This window comes from Heloderma suspectum, chromosome 5 (genome assembly GCF_057233095.1).
Source record: "Heloderma suspectum isolate Gila_16-S chromosome 5, 16-S_ref, whole genome shotgun sequence".
Classification (NCBI taxonomy): domain Eukaryota; kingdom Metazoa; phylum Chordata; class Lepidosauria; order Squamata; family Helodermatidae; genus Heloderma; species Heloderma suspectum.
The window spans coordinates 117638791-117663310 of NC_139462.1; the positions used below are offsets into that span (position 1 = coordinate 117638791).

General features: G+C 44.4%; 1 protein-coding gene across 2 annotated transcripts in view; it reads right to left on the minus strand.

Annotated features, from left to right (window-relative positions):
• Positions 1 to 24520, minus strand: part of CPEB2 (cytoplasmic polyadenylation element binding protein 2) — a 122375-nt gene that overhangs the window by 40493 nt on the left and 57362 nt on the right. Inside the window, exon 5 of one of the 2 annotated variants that reach the window (XM_084857100.1) lies at positions 18836 to 18859. The exons of the other annotated variant lie outside the window; for it this stretch is intronic. Coding sequence (XP_084713226.1) covers positions 18836 to 18859 — 24 coding nt within the window. The remainder of the gene's footprint in view (positions 1 to 18835; positions 18860 to 24520) is intronic. 2 annotated transcript variants of the gene reach the window in all.

A 24520-nucleotide genomic window follows, 5' to 3' on the forward strand; every position in this document is an offset into this window, starting at 1 on the left:
CAGATACTTAAAATTCACACATTTCAGAGATCATCTAGTTTGGCTCTAAATAGCTTTACGCAATCTACTATTAGACTCCAGACTTAACCTCCTTACCTGTAAGTATGAAGATAGCACTATTCTATTAGGTTTCACTACAGGTTATACCAGGGACGCACAAACATTTTGGCTCTGAAGGCTGCACCTGGTGTCAGCTGGAGGGCCACACATGCACACGTGCACATGCACTGTTCCCTCCACACAAACACACATCTCCCCTCCCTGCCTGCTGAAGCCTAGGGATTGGGGTGTGTGTAGGTAAAGGCCTCTCATATTCCCCAGCAATTACCACCAAGATTGCTGTTTCTCCACCACTACTAGCAATGGGAAAACAGTAACCTCGGAAGCCAAGGGACAACGTCCCCCCTCCCCCCACAGCTCAGCTGATCAGCCTGGTTGTGAAGAAAGATGGGTAGGGTCTTGCTGGCTTCAGGGACCACAGAGGGAGTGGTGAAGGGCACATGCAGCCCTAGGGCCTCATACTGTGCACCCTAGGTTACACTCTACCATATTAGGTTGTTGTAACCATTACTGACTTCATGTGAGTGAAGTGCTCTAAACACTCTAAAGCATTATGAAAATAGTAATATTTCAATGGAAGAAAGAAGCAACATGAAAAGAATCACGTATGTTATTTAAATAGAACAAATCAAATCATTAATTTTAAAATAATTTTAAAATACCAAGTTTTAGAGTAGTAATGCTACTGTGCATTAATTAATATGCACATTTTTTACAGAAAGAAAATAAATATAACTTGAAGTACTAAAACCTGGTGCTTCTGACTGACATCCTTAAACATTAGTAAGTAAGCAGTCCAATTCATCCCATTTGCTGGCAGTCTACAAACTGCACATAAAACCTGAGGTAACTTAAGTCACAGACATGATTGAATTGTCTCCAATGTTCCAAGGCTGAAGTACATTGCGGATAAGATATGGCTTGGCAGGCATGAATGGCTAGGTAACTGGTTCAAAATAAACGAAGGAAGACAGACATGTTTCAAAGTGGATCCAGCTCACTTCCTTGGGCAATATTTTATGTTAAAAACACATTTTAATTCAGCTATAGTGTGAAAGCACTTGAAAGGCTTTCAGAAGGACTAGGCCTGGTCAACAACTGGATGGGAGATTGCCTGGAAATACACACAAAAAAGCAAACAAAAAGAGGCAAACCTCACAAGGTGTTCTGCCAAATCCTATTCACAGCACCAATTGTTCTTCTGAATCCTGCCGACAATGCCAACTGTTCTGCCATTGGCAGAGGTTCTTTAGGATTTAAACAAGGCAAATGAACACACCAGGTTGGTTCCTTTCTCAGATTTGAGTAAGAGATAGAAATAAGGTATTAGAACGTGGAATGGGATAGGCAGATACAGAGTATTTACACCCCTTCAGTTACCAGGAACCCCACTACAGTAACAGGTGTGCTCCAGAACCTCTCTGCGGGCAAGGATCGTGCACGCGCCACAGCTGACTGGCTTTGGAGCACACCTGCTACTGTACTGAGGTTCCTGGTAACCGAAGGGTTGTAAGTACTCTGTATCTGCCCATTCCTTTCCATGTTATAATATCTTACTTCCCCCACTGAATAAAATCAGGGAAAGGAACCAACCAACCAGGGAACAGAACCAAGGCAATAACCAATTATTGCCTTGTTCGCATCCTGAAGAACCTCTGCCCCTGGCAGAACACAAGGTGCTGAAAAAAACAGTATCCTATATTTACAAAACTTCAGCAAAGGAGATCATTACCTTGCCGTGGTGATAGAGCTTGAGCACCTCAATGACTTCATGAGCTAAACCGTGAAGGGACACCCAAGACGGGAAGGTCATGGCAGAGAGGTCAGACTAAATACGATCCCTGGGGAAGGAAACGGCAACCCACCCTAGTATTCTTGCCATGAAAACTAAATGGATCCGTACAACCGGAGATATGTCGGTATACCATCGGAAGATGGGACTCCCAGATCGGAAGATGGTCAAAATGCTACTGGGGAGGAACAGAGGATAAGCTCAACTAGCCCCAGATGTGATGACGCAGCTAGCTCAAAGCCAAAAGGACGGCTAGCAGCTGATGGTGCTGGTGGTGAACGACGAATCTGATGTTCTAAAGATCAACACACCATAGGAACCTGGAATGTAAGATCTATGAGCCAGGGCAAATTGGATGTGGTTATTGGGGAGATGTCAAGATTAAATCTAGACATTTTGGGTGTCAGTGAACTGAAATGGACTGGAATGGGCCACTTCACATCAAATGACCACCAGATCTACTACTGTGGACAAGAGGACCACAGAAGAAATGGAGTAGCCTTCATAATTAATAATAAAGTGGCTAAAGCAGTGCTTGGATACAATCGAAAAAATGACAGAATGATCTCAATTCAAATTCAGGGTAAGCCATTTAACATCACAGTGATCCAAATATACGCCCCAACCACAGATGCTGAAGAAGCAGAAGTAGATCAGTTCTATGAAGATCTGCAGCACCTACTGGATAGTACGCCAAAAAGAGATGTCATTTTCATTACAGGAGACTGGAATGCTAAGGTGGGTAGTCAAACGACACCTGGAATTACAGGCAAGCATGGTCCGGGAGAACAAAATGAAGCAGGACATAGGCTGATAGAATTTTGCCAAGACAACTCACTGTGCATAACAAACACTCTCTTCCAACAACCTAAGAGACGACTTTATACATGGACTTCACCAGACGGTCGACACCAAAATCAGACTGACTACATCTTTTGTAGCCAAAGGTGGCGGACATCTATGCAGTTGGTAACAAGACCTGGAGCTGATTGTAGTTCAGATCATGAACTTCTCATTGCACAATTTAGAATCAGACTAAAGAGAATAGGGAAGACCCACAGATCAGTTAGATATGAGCTCGCTAATATTCCTCATGAATATGCAGTGGAGGTGAAGAATAGATTTAAGGGACTAGATTTAGTAGATAGGTTCCCGGATGAACTATGGACAGAAGTTCGCAACATTGTTCAGGAGGCGACAACAAAAAACGTCCCAAAGAAATAGAAAACCAAGAAGGCAAGATGGCTGTCTGCTGAGACACTGGAAGCAGCCCAAGAAAGAAGGAAAGCAAAAGGCAACAGTGATAGGGGGAGATATGCCCAATTAAATGCAAAATTCCAGAGGTTAGCAAGAAGAGATAAGGAATTATTTTTAAACAAGCAATGCGCAGAAGTGGAAGAAGATAATAGAATAGGAAGGACAAGAGACCACTTCCAGAAAATTAGAAACATCGGAAGTAAATTCCAGGCAAAAATGGGTATGATCAAAAAGAAAGATGGCAAGGACCTAACAGAAGCAGAAGAGATCAAGAAAAGGTGGCAAGAATATATGGAAGATCTGTATAGGAAGGATAATAATAACGAGGATAGATTTGACGGTGTGGTCAGTGAGCTAGAGCCAGACATCCTGAAAAGTGAGGTTGAATGGGCCTTAAGAAACATTGCTAATAACAAGGCAGCAGGAGATGACGGTATCCCAGCTGAACTGTTTAAAATCTTGCAAGATGATGCTGTCAAGGTGATGCATGCCATATGCCCGCAAATTTGGAAAACACAAGAATGGCCAACAGATTGGAAAAGATCAACTTATATCCCCATACCAAAAAAGGGAAGCCCCAAAGAATGTTCAAACTATCGAACAGTGGCACTTATTTCACATGCCAGTAAGCTAATGCTCAAGATCTTGCAAGGTAGACTCCAGCAATTCATGGAACGAGAATTGCCAGATGTACAAGCTGGGTTTAGCAAAGGCAGAGGAACTAGAGACCAAATTGCCAATATCTGCTGGATAATGGAGAAAGCCAGGGAGTTTCAGAAAAACATCTATTTCTGTTTTATTGACTATTCTAAAGCCTTTGACTGTGTGGATCATAACAAATTGTGGCAAGTTCTTGGTGGTATGGGGGATACCAAGTCATCTTGTCTGCCTCCTAAGGAATCTGTATAATGACCAAGTTGCAACGGTAAGAACAGACCACGGAACAATGGACTGGTTTAAGATTGGGAAAGGAGTACGGCAGGGTTGTATACTCTCACCCTACCTATTCAACCTGTATGCAGAACACATCATGCGATGTGCTGGGCTTGATGAAGCCAAGGCTGGAGTTAAAATCGCTGGAAGAAACATTAACAATCTCCGATATGCAGATGATACCACTTTGATGGCTGAAAGCCAGGAGGAGCTGAGGAACCTCATGACGAAGGGGAAAGAAGAAAGTGCAAAAGCTGGGTTGCAGTTAAACCTCAAAAAAACCAAGATTATGGCAACCAGCTTGATTGATAACTGGCAAATAGAGGGAGAAAACATGGAGGCAGTGACAGACTTTGTCTTTCTAGGCGCAAAGATTACTGCAGACGCTGACTGCAGCCAGGAAATCAGAAGACGTTTACTTCTTGGGAGGACAGCAATGACAAATCTTGATAAAATAGTTAAGAGCAGAGACATCACACTGACAACAAAGGTCCGCATAATTAAACCAATGGCATTCCCCGTAGTAACCTATGGCTGCGAGAGCTGGACCATAAGGAAGGCTGAGCGAAAGAAGATAGATGCTTTTGAACTGTGGTGCTGGAGGAAAATTCTGAGAGTGCCTTGGACTGCAAGAAGATCAAACCAGTCCATACTCCAGGAAAGAAAGCCAGACTGCTCACTTGAGGGAATGATATTAAAGGCAAAACTGAAGTACTTTGGCCACATCATGAGAAGACAGGATACCCTGGAGAAGATGCTGACGCTAGGGAAAGTGAAGGCAAAAGGAAGAGGGGCCGACCAAGGGCAAGATGGATGGATGATATTCTGGAGGTGACGGACTCGACTTTGGGGGAGCTGGGGGTGGCAACGGCCGACAGGAAGCTCTGGCGTGGGCTGGTCCATGAAGTCACGAAGAGTTGGAAGCAACTGACCGAATAAACAACAACAATATTTACAAAAGCATTCCGATGTTCTATTATTATGCCTACCATGTTTTGAGTATGACAGCTCTGTGTCAGAGGCAGTAGTCAATTCTCTTCTTCTGAATGAGAAGTTTCTTGAGCCCTGTTCAGGTGTTAAACCCAAACAGGAATGCCAGCATGTGTGTAGTGTGTAGGAACATGAGGTTGCGGAGATGAGCCCATCCCCTCCATATCAGTGCACACCACCCCTGCCCCCAGAGTTCCAACCTTCCTGTATTGAGCAGAAAGGTCTGAATATGAATTCAATTTGCATTTGACTGAATGTGAGTGGAACTCCTTTTCAGATCTTGCAGCTCAACATGGCAAGGCTAGAACTGAGGGGTTCACAATAGGATGCAGGCAGTGGGGCCAGCATGCACAGCCTCCATGCCCCTACACACACATTGGTATACCCTGTTCAGGCTGAATGACAGACTAAAAGCTCTTGCCCTGTGGCTCTACCCCTGTGGAGAGAGAAAAGGCACAGTAGCCAAAGTTGGGAGAATTGGCACTATTTCACCAGCGGATAGAACATCTTGGCCAGAGACCAATTTCCCCCTTTGGGGGCATCTGGCCGGGAGGCTGGGAACATCTGTCTAGACTTTTGAAGTGAGGTCAGTCTAGAATAAGGTCTCAGTCATGCATGATTTAATTGTGGATGAGGGAGCTGACCTGGCATGTATAACCAAGACCTGGGTTGGCAAAAAGGGGGGAGCTAGTCTCACCCAGCTGTGCCCACCTGGGTACTTGGTATGCACCAGTACAGACTCGAGGAATGGGTTACTGTGGTGTATAAAGATTCCATCTCTGGGCTTTCTGTCCACGTGCCAATTTTGAGTGTTTGTATCTGGTATTGGGCATTTGGGACAGATTAAGGATTCTGCCAGCGTACTGCCCACCCCATTGCCCAGCAGTGTCCCTGCCTGAACTGACAAGAGATGGTCTTGGATATGCTGCTGAGGATTCCCAGGATGATTGTCCCGTGAAACCTCAATATTCATGCTGGCGCTGTCCAATCTGATGTGGCCCAGGAGTTCATGGATGCCATGCCAACCATGGGGGTGCCCCAACATGTCATTGGCCCAACGCAGAAGCCATTAGGACCTGTTAGCCGCCAGGAGCAGAGCATTCTAATAGAATGCTCATTGGCCCAACCCAGAAGCCATTAGGATCTGTTAGCCGCCAGGAGCAGAGCATTCCTCAGCCTTGCACTTACTACACTGGACCATGACAAGATCCCCCACTTTTGAATCTTCCTGCTTGACTGAGTGTGACCTGCTACATATGATGAGTGATATGGCTAGTGTTGACAGGGACACAGAGTTGAACTGAGCGATTGACACAATTGTGCCCAATTGGCACAGCCAAATAGTTCCTTGTTATACCTTGGAGCTGAAGGCAATGAAGCAAACGACAGCTGGAATGCATGTGGAGAAAGACTCATGCCGAATCTGACCAAACACAATTATTGAGGCTATTCTGTAGCAGTGAGGCTGGAAAAAAACCCTTTTCTACCTCCACTGCATCTTCACAGTGCCATCCAGCACAGCTGTTTAGGATGGCAAAGGGTTTATTACAATCTGACCCCACAAGGGTGACACCCTCGACAGCTTAAATCTGCAAGATATGTCAAAGGTAAAATTGCATGACTTGGACTTCATGGTTAGTGCAGTTCCATTAACAGTTGTATTGGATGAGTTTCAGTTGTCCAAGCCTGAGGATGCAGACAAGTTGCTTGGACTAGTTCAACCAACCACTTATATGCCTGACCCTTGCCTATCTTGGTTTGTTATAAATTCCTCCTTGAGAGAGGGAGTGATACCAGTCTGTTTGAAAGAGGCAACAATCAGGCTGCTTCTGCAAAAACCTAACCTGGACCCAGAAATGGAAAGCTTGCAAGTAGTCCTAGATGGGGTTGTACTCCCCTTGAAGGACCAAGTATATAGTTTGGGAGTATTCTTGGACTCAGCACTAACTGTGGAAGCTCAGCTGGCAGTGGTGGCCAGGAGGAGTGTGTTTTACCAGCTTTGGCTGGTACACCAACTGCAACCCTATCTGGAGAGGATGCACCTTGCTTCAGTTATCCATGCTGTAGTGAGATTCAGGCTGGATTACTGCAATGTGCTGTACATGGAGCTGCCTTTAAAGACAATTCAGTTTTAACTTTGGATTTGTGTTGAATGGCCTGAGACCAGAGTATAAAGCAGGGGTGCCACACTGTTTTCAGCCTGAGGGCCAAATTCCATTTCAGAGAAGCTTTGGGGGACACATTCTAGTGGTTGGTGGGACCAAGCACAAAAGGGGCAAAAATACCAGCATATTTTAGCTTAAAGCTGTTACTACCAGTAACTGAGTCTTAGGGTGGTATTTAAGAGTGAGGAAGAAACTGCAAAAAAAAGTGCCAGGAAATCACCAATCAATCAGTGGTTGGGAGAAAGGGGGGATAGCCTTCTAGGGAAGGGCAGATTTGGCAGTGGGCCTGAGGTTCTGCACCCCTGGTATGAAGAGAAAGTCATCTTTAGAGGTCTGCCTCTAGGTTCCCCTACTGAAAGAAGTTAGTCTTTCAAGAGAGAGGGTCTTCTCAGTTGTGGTGCTATGGTGATGCTATGCCTTCCTGCAAGACGCTTGCAGAGTATTTACACTGCTATCTTTTTGGCACCAGGAAGACCTTTCTTTCCGCCCAGGCATTTTAGATGTTATGGCTGTTATTATATATTGTTTGCCTTGGGCTGCTTATTTCTTGTATCATATTTTACTTCTCTTAGCTTTATGCAATCTGCCCAGAGAACTTTCATTATTGGATGAATAAAAAAAAGTAATAAATAAATAAAATAAAAGGACAGACAGGCTTTGGATACAATTTCACCATTGTGGAGCTATGTTGTCAGGAGGCTCTTTCCAAGGCTATGCAGGGTACTTCTCTAACAGAGGTAGTGGAAAAGATGCATCAAGGATTTGGTGATGGGATGCAGGGACTGTAATAAACCAAAGCAATGAACCTCAACAAAGCTATGGTGAAGTGACATGAATTCCAATTCCATAGAGGGGAAAAATGTAACATACTTCTGGCCTCCAACCCCAAAAGTCCTGCATTGCCATAGCAACAGCACTCACATAGCTTATCATTATAACAAAACTGGTTATACCTTCAGATACTGACCCTCTTGGTATCAACAACTGCATTCTCTTTTAGTGTAGTCCATGGGCCACTTTGCAAGCGTGTAGAGCTATTTATTCAACACACATACTCACTTACCTCTGGACTATGCCAGACAATGTTTTCCTGCACAGATGACACTTTTGTGCAGGAAAAAGACAGGTTGCTACCTGTAACTGTAGTTCTTTGAGTGATCATCTGTGCATGCATACATATGGGCTCTGGGCCTGCACGGAGCCTCGATTTGGGAAACTCCTTTAGCTGAGGAGTTTTGGCAGGAACCCTTCCCCCACCATGCCAGGGTGCATTTCCCAAGCGGTTTTCCACTTATTCCCTCAGTTCCTTGAGACCGACATTGTAGCCTCAGAACCAAGAAGAAATACCTTTGGTACCCAACAATGAACTCAAGTATGACACCAAAGAGGGGATGGTAGGTGGGTTGTGCACAGATGGCCATTCAAAGAACTACAGTTACAGGTAGCAACCTGTCTTTCTTCTTCGTGCTCTCTGTGCATCACAGATATGGGTGAGCAGCAAGCTAACATACAAGTCAGTGGGTCGGTGTCCTACTACAAAAGAGGTGAAAGGGTGGAACGTCCAAAGGGACAATCACCTCTAGCCCAATCCAGTCTGCAATGCCTAACAAAGGTAGACAGTATCAACCCAGTTGCAGCGCAGCACAGTTCAGGTACAGCAACCCCTCTGTTGAATGCAACCAACGTTGCTACCGCATGAGTAAAATGAGCTCGGACTCAGGGACATAGTTTGAGTCTAGCCAGCTCATATGATAGCTCAATAATCTTTTTGACCCAGGACATCAAGTGCTGAGTCAAGAGAGGCTGGCCTTTGTACTTGCCACCGTAACAGACAAAGAGGCGAGGTGACAGTCGAAACCACTCAATCCTCAACTTGTAGAAAGCCAAAGCATGGCAGACATCGAGTGAGTGTAGGGTTGACTCCAAAGGCGTAGGTGGGGAGGCAAAGAAAGCAGGCAGAACAATGTCCTGATTCAAAGGAAAGTCCAACACAATCTTAGGCAGGAATGCAGGGTCACGCCTGAGCACGACTTTGTCTCAGTGAAAAGTGAGACAGGGCTGGTATACTCTGAGCACACAGTTTGCTAGCCTGTTGCGCAGATGTGATGACCACCAAGAACGCCACCTTCCACGAAAGGAGGTGCGGATCTCTGGTTGTCAGTGGCTCAAGAAGCTTGGATGAAAGTGCCTTAAGCACCACAAACAGGCTCCAGTTCAGTACTGTAGAGCAAACTGGTGCTGCTAGGTTCCTGATCCCTTTCAGAAATCTCTTCACTGTCAGATGCAAGAAGACAGAAACACCCTCAACAGGAGTGTGAAAAGCAGAGACAGCTGATAAACTCTGAGAGACAACGGTTTGAGTCCTTTCTCAAAAACGCAGAGGAGGAATTGGAGTCTCTGGTGCAGTGAGCACCGAAGCAGATGGAAGCTCTGAGCGTGAGCAAAGGTGGAAGAAAACAGTCCATTTCCTTGTGTATTAACGCTGTGTAGAGGGCTTACAAGCAGCCCTGAGATTTCTTTGTATTGATGCTGGGACTAATCCAGACTATATCACCCAATCTTCCATGCCGTTAGGCAGAGGGTCACGAAGTCCGGAAGCGATCTGGTACCCCCTTCTTTGTTCAGGTATGCAACTACCATGGTATTGTCTGAAGTGACCTGGACCACTCTGCCCACCAGGTCTAACTCGAATGCCCAAAGGACTTTTTCCACCACCCTGATCTCTAGGAGGTTGATGTGCTGAGCCACTTCCGCAGCCGACCAATGTCCATGGACCATATGCCCTGAGCAATGAGCTCTCCACCCCAAGAGCAAGGCATCTGTAGTTACTATCTGGGATGGTGAGGATTGAAAGAAGGGCATGCCCTCCAACAGGTTGGCCAGCACAGTCCACCACTGTAGGGAGTCCCTGATATCCTGCAGAAGCTGCAGCTTGGTCTGATGGACATCCCACTCTGTATTAAAATTGCATATGAGCCAATTCTAAAGAGGCCTCATATTCAACTGAGCGTATCAGACTACAGCTGTTGTTGCAGCCATAAGGCCTAGTAGGCGTTGGATCTTGAGCACTGAAGTGGCCGTGTGATGGTTTAGCTCCGTTGTCAATGAGACCAACACCTCCATTCAATCCCAAGGGAGGAATGTTCTGCCTGAGTGAGAATCCAGCAGTGCCCCAATAAACTGCAGACTTTGGGTAGGCTTTAGATGTGATTTTTCGAGGTTGCGACAAAGTCCCAACCTTCAAAGGAGATTGCAGGTCACCTCTATTGACTAAAGAAAGTGGTTCTGTGTTGATGCCACCAACAGCCAATTGTCGATGTAGGGGTTCACCTCGACACCTTGCATCCGAAGATGGGAACAGACCGTTGCCATGCACTTGGTGAATACTCTCAGAGTGGTGGCAAGGATGAAGGGCAGCATCTAGAACTGGCATGTGTTGGTACCGATAGCAAAGCGGAGGTAACTTTGGTGCGACTCTGTTATGGTGTTATGAAAACATGTGTTGTTGAGGTCAACAGAGGCAAACCAATCTCCCCAGGAGAGGGAGGATAGATGCCAGAGAGACCATGCAGAATTTCCTAGGTGAGATGTAGAGGTTGAGTTCTCAGACGTCCAGGATCAGCCAGAGCCCCCCATCCTTCTTTGGTACTGTGAACTACCTTGAATAGAACTCATCGCGGAGATGCAAACAAAGGAGGGGTACAATGTTTCCTTCCCAAGAACAGTATCAACTTCCTGGTGGAGAACAGGGGATGGGTCCATGACCGTCACAGTACTGAATGGAGGAAGGGTATCAAACTTGATCCTGTAGTCCCTCTGTGCGATGGAAAGAACCCAGGAGTCTGATGTAATGGTGCACCAGGTCCAATGATCAGTGAAGAGAAGAGCTCTGAAGATGGGAGGATGAGTCGAGGAACAAAAACAGAAGGGGGTCTAAGTCAAAGACGCTACCTATATCTACTGTCAGGCTTGAGGTAATAGCTGCACAACTCTGAAGTTAAGAATGACTTTCACAATGCTACTGGTTGAGAGCAGTGCTGTTGGGGTGGATATCCGTTTTTGCATTAAACAACCCTTGGTCATTGAAGGGCAGGTCTTCAATACAGGCTCTAGTCTCCTTTGGGAGGCCAGCCGATCTCAACCAGGCATGGTGATGCAGGGTGATGGAACCAACCAGCACTTCTGAGTAGCAGTTGACTTGATGGTCAACTAGCGTTGCCCTTATTTTCCCCGTAGTCTACGTAAATCTTTACGTAGACTACAGGGACCAAATAAGGAACGCGAATGGTGGCTCCCTATGGGGGCCGCCATTAGCGTACGCGCTTTTTTTTTTTTTTAAAGTCACCCGTGATAGGCTACGTGACGATTAACGTAGCCTATCATGGCTGACTTTGCAAATCTAGCTGTGATAGGCTACGTTAATTGTTACGTAGCCTATCACAGGGGTGTTTTTGTTTTTGTTTTACTTTTCTTGTAATGGCGGCGGCGGCAGCCGGTCGAAAGACTGGCTGCCGCCCCCGCCCCTGATGAAGACCTGCCGAACTGCCGCCGGGACCCGCCGTCGGGAGCGACATTTGTGAAAGGTAAGTCCCATCCCAGGGGGGGGGGGCAGGGGGTGGCGGAGAATTTCTCCCCAAACCTTCAGAGGACCGAATGCGTTGGCACTCGGTCCCCCGAAGTTTCAGGGAGAAATTCTTCCCCATCCCTAGTATTGAGAGTCCCAAATGTCTGTCCCAGTCATAGTGTCAAGATTCCTGACCCCTCAAGCACATATGCTCAGGCAATCTGACACCGGACACCCAAATCAGTGAGACTTCTTTATTGAAGGAAATCCCACGGCCAAAGCTTAATGGTTACACTCTTTTGAAATCATATAGCTGATGGTCAGTAGCTATAGGCTCTAGGTAATTCCAGAACAGTCAAAAACTAAACACTACCACTGTGACTGAGATCCTCAACAACGTGGTTTCCCTGTTGCCATCTCCATGGCTCTGAACACAAGGGAAAGGACTTGGGATTCCTGGCTTATCCAACCAGGCAATCCATACACGGGGTTCCAAACCCCGGACAAGGAACAGGAATGATTCGTGGAATGATCACTTCCAGGCAATCAAAGGGGTATATCCTAGAAAGGCCTAAACAAAACCACGTCCACAGAGAGTTAGTCCAACTTTGAATCTTTCGTTGGAAACTCCAGGCTACATGGTTGAGGCCTATCAAATCCAAGGGGGGGATTCCCCCTGGCTCTGCTCTGGGAACACCAACAGAGATAAGCTCACACAGATTCTGACATTCCAGAGGCTGAATAGGCCCAAGCCCATCAAGGCTACTCCTAATCAACTCTTAGCTATAAACTACAAGGCCCACTGAGGTGCTGAAATTGGGGCCTGACACAAAGAATGGCAATCTGGGCCTGTCTTAATAGTGGCTCCACTCGTAAAAACTAGGGGCATGATCTCTGTTAGAAAAAGCGACCAAGTAGATCGGATGCGGTGATCACAGGAGCCAGGCACAACTCATGCCAAACCCTTCAGGCCCATAGTGATGAGGTGGCAGAGAGGGTGGATCCACTGGGGACAGATTCCGGATCCCACCCTCCGATGTCGCTGTAACTGGAATAGGCTCCCTTGCTGTGGTTGGATTCACCATAGGCATTGGCGAAAATAACATTGATGGAGCAGCAGGTACCATCAATGGTTCAGGGGACCGTGTTCAACCCTGAGGCATCAGTGGAGCAGTGAGAGACACAGCTGGTACCGAAGGCCTCTATTGATCCCAAGATGCCAGAACTAGGGATGTACGAAAGTCACTTACATTTCCGCGGATTATGTTGATGGTGGGAGGGAGGCGTTCCGTCCCTCCCCCTGGAATCCTCGACGGGGGGGAGGCGATCCGTTCCTCCCCCCCGGAATCCTACACATCCGGCTGTGCTCCATGGCAGCTCTGCAGAGCAGCCAGCCAGGCCCAGCCAGGCCAGAGCCATCCGCAGCTGGATTTCCAGCCACAGAGGGCCCTGGGGAAAAAAAAACAAAAAAACCCAGCGTACGCAAATAGCGGTGGCTACGGCCACCGCCATTTGCGTTCCTTCTTTTTGGCCGTCTTAATCTACATAAATATTTACGTAGACTATGACGGCGAAAATAAAGGGGAACACAAATAGCGTAGCGGGTGCTATTTGCATCCTTTTTTGATTCACCGTTTTAGCCTACGTAAATATTTACGTAGGCTAAAACAGCGAATCACAAAGGGACGCAAATAGCGGTTTTTTTTAAAACCCAGCCATGATAGGCTACGTAAATCTTTACGTAGCCTATCACGTCGTTGTTTTTTTTTTAACCCAGCCATGATAGGCTACGTAAATCTTTACGTAGCCTATCACGTCGTTGTTGTTTTTTTAACAAGACTGGAAATGGCGGTGGCGGCGGCCGGTTGGAAGACCAGCCATCGCAGCCACCGCTGGAGCTGCCGCCGCCTGGAAGATCCGCCCCAGGTAAGTCTCGTCCCGGGGGGGATCCGTGGGGTGGCGGCAGGCCGTTCCGCCACAGAGTTCAGGGGGCCGAACGCACTGGCATTCGGCGTCACCGAGATCCATGGCGGAATTGTCTGCCATCCCTAGCCAGAACAGAAGTGGGTGGCGCAGTTGGAGGCAAGAGACATGCTTCATCCTGAGTCAGAGTGCTGAGAGACGTAACCAATTGTGGAGGCCACTGTCAATCCTGAGGTGCTTGCACAGAGTCACGGAGAGCAGAACAGCCTTTTTCTTCTTCTTTTTAGGTTCTGAAGACAGACTGGCCTGCTTTGAAGCTTTAGCCTTTTTGGTTAGCTTCTTAGCCAGTGAAAATGTCAAAGATCGGCCCAGAGTAGGAACATACTTGATACTCAGGGGAGTACAATGTTGAGGGGATGCTGATCCCAACACTGGAGCAGACTCCTGGCAGAAGGGAAATTTCCTGAGGGCGAGGTTGGCATCCCTGCCATACCTTTTGGCCAGTCAGAACAATTTCGACTCGCCTGCTTCAAAAACCCTTGGCAATGAGAACAAGCCTCAACAACATGACCCTCTTCAAGGCAGAAAAGGTGAAGAGGATGCTCGTCGGACGGTGGTAACTTGGCTCCACAATGGATACACTTTCTAAACAGCGCCTTAAGGGCGGTATGCCTGTGACGGCAATTGCGAGATCGTGAAAAACCAAATACAAATAAAAACAATGCAGAATAATAGTAAGACAGAAAATTTTGATAGAAGAGAAACCAAGAATAAACCTCAACTCTTGTGCTCTCAGAAGACCTGAGCACAAGAAATGTTTCCTCATGAGGCTACTACAGTGGCGGTCGAAAGAGAACTGAGGGAATAAGCGGGAACCCGCTAGGGACATTCACACTAGGACAGTGGGGGAAGGGTTCCCACCAAAACTCTTAAAAATGTTTTAACTCTTTTAACTTGGTGATTTATTCTTTTACCTTGTTGTTCACCACTCCAAAATCTTCTGATGTGGAGCAGTATATAAATGAATAAATTCCTCAGCTATAGAAGTTTCCTGAATTGAGGCTCCACGCAGATGCAGAGCCCATATGTGTGATGTACAGAGTCCACAAAGAAGAACTAAGTCCAGACTGTCATATGATTAACCTGCACATGCATAACCTGCACGTATTCTGCCATATGTGCATGCCCAGAAAGTCTGCAGCCTATCAGGCTTCCAGCTGTGTAGCTTCAATGTATGTCTTTACTTATGCTAGACAGCATCATGTACACTGACATCAGGTAAATGAGACAAAATAGACAGGTGTTAACATGAAGCGAGTCCTGGCTGGATCAGATCAAGGAACTCCTTTGTCCAGCATCCTGTTTTGAATAGTGATGAGCTAGATGTTTCCAAGAATCTCAGAAGTAGACCATTGATTATATGTTAATCAATTGAGACAGCCCAAGTAAAGAATGTGCAGTTTCTCACATGGTCTTCTGAAAACTGCTTGAAGACTTGCTTCATCAGTGGAGCTCCAGGAAGCAAATAAGCCCAAACCCTTTGAGCACACTGTGCTTGCAATGGTTGGGCATGGATCCAACCTTACTAGCATTGAAGAGGGAGTTGCATGTAGCATATGTGAAGCTGGTTGTTCATATGCTTCTGTGGAGAATATGTGCACTGAATAAGCAAGATATGGCCCATACACACAGGATGCATTCGCATGTCACTAAGCCACCCTGAGAAGAAGCCACGTTGAGTGGGTGATTTGTCCATTAACTGACAGACAATTGCCTGCTCGGCAGCATACCATGGCTTATTTCTCCCTCAGTATCTCTCAGTCTTCCAGGCCGCTGCTGGTACGTATCCCAGGGGCCTTTGCAGCAGAAACCCTTGTTTCCTTATTCTCTACATTAGCACCCTTTCTGCAATTGGTCCACTGTGGTTGCTGGATGATGAGGAAAACTCCCACCCTCCTGCATCATATCACAAAAAGGAGATAATTATCTGAGCCCTTATGAATGCAGGAACACAACTGCAAACATTAAAAGAAAAAATTGAGCTCTTGTGCTCTTGTGAAAAACCGCGTGTCCACTATTTAGCCAACCTTCCCCTTATCCCCCAGGGCTGTAATCCTGGGGGTAAGTCCTATTGAACTCAGTGGGGCTTATTCTGAGTAGACAGGTCTAAAATTGCACTCCCCATCTCTGTGCTTGTGGCTTCCCTCCACTGGTCTCCATTGCTAGTTGTCAGACGTACGTGAGGGTTACCGAGCAGTGAGTGGAATCGCAAAAATTACACAAAATGCATGGCAGGACAGTAAAATGGTGGGGAAATGTTTGGAAATCTCATGGCACAGGAGTACAACAGAGAGTAAATTTGTGCAAATCTCATGGCAGGGCAGTAAAACAGAGGGGAAATTAGTGCAAAATTTCTACACACGTGTGTAGGAGCAAAAATAAAACATTAAAAAAAAACTTGCAAACACGTTTGGGATATTCTCTGGTGTCCCTTCTTCATGATTCCTACACCCCCCACCCATCCTGGGGCTGAGAAGGGATTAGGGAGAATGACGGTGGCACTAGCGAGATTGTGAGGAGCGGCAGGGGTTTTTTTTTTTGCTGCTCTTGCCAGCCGGCTCTCTAGCCATTCCAACAACCCACAAATAAATTGCCCTGCTGGGTTCAAACATCACACCAAGCAGCCCTGAGAACAAGCCACCCTAAAGAACCCTACTACAACCCATGGGTTCTCAGGCTTGGTTGTGCAAAACTAGCCATGATGGGAAAACCACTTCAGGTTCAGACATCACACTAAGCCACTCTGCGATGACTCATGATGACAACCCACTGTGCGTGATGTGTGAACCCAGTCACAGAGTCCTTGAGGGGTCTATTTCAAAAGCAACAGATAGAATTGTATATAAGAGAGCCCAGATCTGATTTACAACAAATTTATGCTCTATAAAGTGGAGGTATGGAAGAAGACCTAAAAGGACTCTCAGTACCTCTGTGCATTTTATCGTTAGATGTGATTGTGAATAGTAGGTCTAATGGCTGCGAGTAGTCACTGCTGCATATTAGCAGAGACTCAGGCATAGCCTTCAACTGGATTACATAGAGACTGGTGAGTATGGGGATGTTTGTGAGGATGTGTTTGCTCTATCTGATATAGTCAGTCATCAGGGAGACAAAAAGCAGAGGTAGCCATTTTGGTCCAATGTGTGTGTGTGTGTGTGTGTTGGAAAATACCAAATTTAGCTGTCCAGGAGAGGGTTCCTGAAACAGGAAGGTGATTTTCCTACTACCTGAAGGTGGGACTTTACTTTGGGGGGGGGGGGTACATGCCAGTACCAGTAGGTAATGCTACCCAATTTGGCTTCTATTGACTTTTAACCTAATGATGAGTTAAAACTAATCTTCAGCTTTGCTAACATAATGTCCCCCACATTTCCATTTACTTCTGTCTCTGCCTCAAAAGCGACTTTTATGCTTCATTAGGGCTTTAGATAGATCCAAGTTAACACATTCAGGCACTCAATACTGGTATATCATGGTACATCTCAAGCAGTGCTATCCAGACCTTCCTGAAAATGTGGCTCCTTCACACAATGCATTCCTTGGGACTCCATCATTCCCACTACCTAAAGGCAAAGGAGGTAACACACACTACCTCAGTAAATCATAAATAATTTAAACTCATTGGGAGATGAGGAAAGGCAGCAAAAAGAAATACTAGTCTTGATCAAAGATTCATAATGTGGCAGCACCTTTATTATTGTCAAATCCCCATTGTTGAAAATATAAAGTCTATTTTCAAAAAATGGGGATTTGGCCATTTTTCTTTCTTTGTCCCAGCAGCCCTCAGTGCAACCTGAAAATCTGTTTAGCACCTAGCAGAATAGATTAAGTCTGTACAATTCCTCCTGCAATTCATCTTGGTACAGTTACAGTATGAAGTATGGGGCTTTAACAGCATGCTGACTTTTCCTCTCCCCATTCCCCTATCATTTTGCTTAACATCTAACTTGATGAAGAGAACTCAAATGCTTGTTCACTTTTGAGACATTTTGGTCCACAGTATTGCCCCACTGTGGATTTTGGACTAAGGAATGATAGAGTCCCAGGGAATGCATTGTATGAATATTGGCAGGAAGGTGAGGATAGCGCTGCTTGAGATGTACCATAGTTTATCACTGTAAAATTGGTTATGCCTTCAGATAGTGACCCTCTCTTTTGGTGTAGTCCATGGGACACTTTGCAAGTGTGTAGATCTATTCTTTCCTTAGCATGACTCCAGAACACTACTTCAGTTTAGAGTATACCTTGTTCTCAAAGCTTCAAGACAGATCACAGCACTTTAAAACAGATAAAACAAGGGCAGCCTTCCTATTAACTGTATTACAATAATCTAAACATAAAGTTATGTAGCCCCCAGAAATCAAACTGTTACTAATTCTAAATCTGCAATCCCAAGTCGACCTCAGCTCCAATTTCCATGGCTACAAATCTGATTAATCAAATGTAATCAAAATCCATCCACAACGGATCTCCCTATATAGCTTGATGGTTCTATCCTTCCCTTCATATGCAACCAAACTATTTTCCTACATGAGTCAGGCACTTGGCTATGAAAGTAATCTCTATCCTATTAAGATGACAAGCTAAACTGAGGATGTATACCTCTGTGGATCATGCTTTGTGATCAAAATAATATTAACTGTAGCTGGGGAGTTATGCTTAGACTTCTAATATTTGTTTTACTGAGTATAAAAACAGGCCTGAGTATAAAAACTTAATGTGATCCTGGATGTTGAATTGAGAGGGGGGTTCTGAGAATGGGGAAAACTATGTTTTTAAGAAGCATATTCAGCAAGTATTCACTGTAAACATGAATGCAATTTATAAAAAGCTTTGCAAAATTCAAGACCCAACATTCAGATAACAGAAAAATCATTATTTGAAGTAGATAAAGATTTTGCTGAAGTGAGGTCATGCAAAATGAATCGAACAATCTATTATTAAAAATCCATTGATGGTTTACCATAGACTTCACTTATAAGTAATTGGAACATTCAGAATCAGTGATTTTGAGTAAGTCAATTACCAGTATAACCCTTGCTCCAACCCCAGTCAGCATTAGATTTATTATAGCAAACAGAAGGGAATTACCTCGTCTTCGCCCATAACTCCTTGCTGCATGTAAACAAAGGACAAATTGTAAAATGTCACAGAACTACATATATGTCCTCATGGAAATACAATTATCATGTAAAAGATCTGTGTGTAAACCAGTCAAATTGAGTTGACATTAGTGGATTGTTACTGTTATGCAATTTCACTTTCATTTTACAAAAATATATTGAAAATTGGAGATATTTTATACTTAAACACAGAAACGGTTTTGTATAATTTTATTAAAATTGTGTCAAGTTTAATGCCTCATCAATTATGTTCATTTTCGATGTAATAAATTTAACATACTGCATGAAAATGTTTTAAAGTTTGTGTCTCACATTGTCTGCTTTTAGATCTCATGATGGAATTAAAACTAGATGCTAAGAACTTTACTATTAACAGAGAGCACTTTTATTCTTAACAGTGTGGAAAAATACAAATGAATTTGAGAAATGTCCTGGCTCTTGGAACATTTTGTACTTTGCAGTGCAATACAAATTCTATAAGCCATGACCTTCATTTGCCATGAAAACAGCTGGAAGAAAATTAACTCAAAGGCTTTTGTCTGGAACAAAAGACTCCTTTTGATCATAGATTAGTCTTGCAGATAAGGAAAAAAAATTATCTGCCTGGCACCCGACTGTGGCAGCAGAGTTCTGGTGTGCCCAAAGGGGTCTGACTTTTTCCATTTTAAGGAGTGGTGCGTATACAGCTACAATAGTGCTGCAGACCTGTTTCTGGGCCTTCATCTCTGGCCAGAAATAGCCACATGGCAGTCTGCCTGACACTGTTCTCTCAGATTTTTATTGTTCTAGCCAAGGGTTCCCTACTTCCAGCTACTCTAGCCCCAGTAACCTTCTACGTATCCTCTGCAGGTATTTCATAGGGCTGACTGCATAGAGTCACTCCTGTGGCTCAATTCAGGTATCATGGCAAACAATCTTCTGAACTAGCCATGCTTTAGAACCCAAGCCACAAGGGCTTCCAGACGGAGTGCTCCTAGTGCTACCAACTGAAAGGCACTGTACAGCTATTTAATGTTTTCTTCCTTAATTGATTTTTTTTTCTGGTAAGAAATATCTACAAATTAGACAGTGTCATCTAGGCTCCCTGTGGAATTCTGTGGATGAGCCAATACAATTGCATAATAAAAGCTTTGTATGACCTTCCAAATGTCCAACAAGCAAACCATGATTTAGAAATGCCTGCCTGCTTTCATTTTCTATTCTCTTACCACTCAGCTTTATAAAGTCAATCCTGTCTCCATGGTGCAGCAGTCTTTTGAGATGGCATAATGGCTGTAACTACGGTTTGTATTGAGATATCATGCCAAGCCACAGCCAGCACAAACCATAGCTTCCAAACCAACTTCAAACTATGGTTTCCAATTCTCGTTGCTGGCTGATTGCAAACCATGGTTTGTCTGTTCACGAAGGCCTGGTTCTCATGTCACAACAACCCAGGTTTTAAAAAATCCTAATCAAGTGTATTCAGCAGGAAGCCCCATTGAGTTCAATGGGATTTACTCCCAAGTAAATGTGTATGAGGTTGCAGCTTCAGTTTAACACACCCAAAGAGGTATTCATCTTTATTATATATGCATACATTCTTCCTATGAACAGTGACTTGAACAACATTAATTACAACTTTGAAATTGCTTAATTTGACTGGTATTGTAGTCATTCATTAGGTTACTAATTACATTTATGAACCAAAGCATTTTTAGAAATGAGTAATTTTCCATGGGAAAAACTAGCAGTGGGAAATGTTCCACCCTACCATGGTACACTAAATGACAAGTAACACTTCCTTAACCATGGGTCGGCACAATGTCTGAATCAGATGTGTATACTTGAAAGTAACTTGTAGATCTCATTTTCAGTTAGAGCCAAAGTTCTATAATTAACACATGAATTCACTGATTTTTTTGCAGGGAATATTTGTGAACATGTGTTTGATGTTATTTTACCTATTTTACCTTTAAAACATTTGTATACCTCCTTTTCATACTAGTTTCACAAGTAGTCCATAAACTAAAAATAATCCATAAAATATAAATTTTTCCCTACAGTGCTGTTCCTTGAATCTACAAAAACATATATAAAACTGTAAAAACTGTCCCAATGATAATTGCAATAAATATGTTAGAAATATTATAGCAGGTTATAAAATTTTATTTTTATTTTTTAATTGTTTTTATTATATTTTCTATCAAACAGCAATATTAAACAGTAAACAAATAATGACAGGCCTTTGGTTACAACAATATTCCCTTGCATAGAGAAGGTTCATAGCATAGTAACAATATTAAAACAGTGAGGGCATAAAACTCCATATTCTTCAGTTATTCCACCTTTAAAGTTTTCAGTGACTATAACTCATCCAAATATATATTTCCACATTGAACCATGTATATTGATCCTTTCTTGGTGTCTAATTTAATAGTTTATAAAGTCATCTCATAGTTTATTTTTTGCGAGTTACAAGACTTCTGAAGACACGCTGGCCATGTTGTATGTAACACTAAGCCAGTTTAGCCCATTTATGGTATGTTTGAATGTCAAACCCACCCCAGGCAGCAAGCCATTGTTTATTTTTCGGCAACAACCCCCAATTTGAAGCCATGGTTTGTTGTTGGCTTACAAACCTTTGTTTGTTTTAAACACTTTTTGTTATTATGTCCAAATCTGGAAACCTGGCTTATTCCTGGTTTGTTTCAGCACCGTACCCCAGCCGCTCACCATCACCAAACAACAGAATTGTGAGACATGAGTAGCTAGAACAGCCTTCTCCGTCTTGGTGCCCATCATATGTTTTGGACTTTACATTCCATCAGCTCCTGCCAGCATGGTCAATGGTCAGGAATGCTAGGAGTTGTGGTCCAAAATATCTGGAGGGCACACTGTTGGGGAAGGCGGAGTTAGAAAATGAGAACTTTCCAGAGGCTAAGTAACTCTCAGTGATGCTTTTTCAGAACTTGCTCTCCCTCCTTATTCTGCCTGGCAACAGGCTTCTTTTGCCACCTGACTCCTCCCTGAATATCCCTCCTTCTCAAGCCAGGCAGCTTAGGTTTGCTGCTACTTTGTGAAGATAATACATTTTAAAGGGAGTCTGCTTGTTTTACTAACATCTATGCATGACTGCATGTTTCAATGTTTGCACTTAGTGGGATATCCCGACTGTTACACCAAAGGAGTGCAAAATAAATAACTTTCAAAGGGAACAAAGGTTTACTGACCTTTCTTTACAGACTGGATTTTTCCCTAGCTCTGTTGCTAGGGAAAGTTTACTTATGACCACAGAGTACTTATTATTTTATGTATTTTAATATCTAAATTACTCCTTCATATGCAAGGGATCCCAGGGTACATACACACAATTTAAAAACAAATAATATAGAAGTTTAATCAATACAATAATATTGAGAGGCATGAGTATTCAACCAACAAACAAAATAATTCAAATGCTTGGGCAAATAATTTTTTTTGACTTGGTGCCCAAAAGAATACAAAGCTACCCCTGTCACAGAAATCACTAAAAAGGTTTGAAGGCACCTGATATAGTGCCATATCTGAAACTAAAATAGGGCAGGGCCAGGCCTGTGTGTGGATGCCTAGAAGTAGAAACTGCCTAGAAACACAGTGTATGCCACTTTGGGCTGGTGTCTGCAATGCTGGCTCCTTGCAAACCACAGCTTTTCCTCTCTTCCTCCTTCCACTCTGATTTTACATTACATGTGCAATGATACAAACCACGACTGGCAAACCAGGGCCCCTTCAAAACAAGATATTGAAACCATGTTTTAAAGTAGATTTGCAAAACATAGTTAGATGTCTGTGCAAGTTACATAATGCAAAACAATGGTAAACACTAGGAAGGGAGGGGGGAATTATTCCTGAGGGGGGATAAAGAAGAAGCATGGATCACTGAGGCTGGCTGTTCATTTGCAAACTATAGTTTGCAGGCAACCAGCATTACCAGCATTCTGAGCTCCCTTAAAAACAAATGGGATATAAATCTAGAAAATAAACAAATCTTAATACATCTACTGTATGGGCCTCATATGTGAAGCCAATTGTAGCCACTTTAAAATTAAAATTAGGAGAACTTAACTTTTCATCAGCACAACATTGCATGCTACTCCCTTAAAGGGATGGTATGTGTGTCCCTTCAGAACTCATAACCCACTTTCACAAGTCACACAGAGCACTTTAAACCCCTTACTTTGGGGTTGGGTGGAGTCCCACCAGCAGAAGTGAACATCATTAACCACAAAGATGCTGCTCCATGAATGAGCCTGTCCCCCGCCCTGTCCGTGCTGCCTCGCTGTACTGGCCATCCTCTCTCCTTCTGCTCCCTGTATTGTTTACACTTCAACAGATAGCAGTAAGGGGATTATACAGAAATTAATGTGGTCAGGGAGATAGTGGAAGGCAACAGGCGTTTACAGATCCAGGAAGCTATTGTAGTCCCTCTCTTTCTCTCTAAGATATAACCACACACACACACACACACACACACACACATACACATATATGTCAATCCTAAAGGAAATCAACCCTGACTGCTCATTGGAAGGACAGATACTGAAGCTGAAGCTCAAATATTTTGGCCACTTAATGTGAAGAGCCCCTTCATGGATCACTGCCTTGTTGTGGTGAAGGGGCTTGCATAACTCAGCGAAGCCATAAGCTACGCCATGCAGGGCCACCCAAGACGGACAGGTCATGGCAGAGAGTTCTGACAAAATGTGGTCCACTGGAGAAGGAAATGGCAACCCACTCCAGTATTCTTGCCAAGAAAACCCCATGAAATGTATCACAAGGCTAAAAGATATGACGCCGCAAGATGAGCCCCTCAGGTCAGAAGGTGTCCAATATACTACTGGGGAAGAGCAGAGGGAATTTCCAAGTAGTGCCAGAAAGAGTGAAGCAGCTGGGCCAAAGCCAAAAGGTAGGGATGTACGAAAGTCACTTACCTTTTCGCAGCTTGGCTTCGCGGTGGGGGGGAGGCGCTTCGCTTCTCCCCCCGAAGTTCAGGCGAGGGGGGGGAGGCGTCCCGCCTCGCCTGGCCGAAATTCAGGCCAGGGGGGAGGCGCCCCATCTCCCTGGCCGCGAAACAAAAAGTGGAAAAAAAAACCCATGATAGGCTACGTAACGATTAACGTAGCCTATCACGGCTAGATTTCCAAAGTCAGCTGTGATAGGCTACGTTAATCGTCACGTAGCCTATCACGGGTGACTTTGGGGGGGGGAAAGCACGTACACAAATGGCGGCGGCCCATGGGCGCCGCCATTTGCGTTCCTTATTTTGGCACGTCTAGTCTACGTAAAGATTTACGTAGACTACGGCGAAAATAAGGGCAACGCAAATAGCGTGCCCCTATTTTCGCCGTAGTCTACGTAAAGCTTTACATAGACTAGACGTGCCAAAATAAGGAACACAAATAAGGAACATGGGCCGCCGCCATTTACGTACACGCTTTTTTCCCCCCAAAGTCACCCGTGATAGGCTACGTGACGATTTACATAGCCTATCACGGCTGACTTTGGAAATCTAGCCGTGATAGGCTACGTAAATCGTCACGTAGCCTATCACGGGTGTGTGTTGTTGTTTTTTTACTTACTTTTTATTTTGTAATGGCGGCGGCAGCAGCCGGTCGGGAGACCGGCCGCCGCC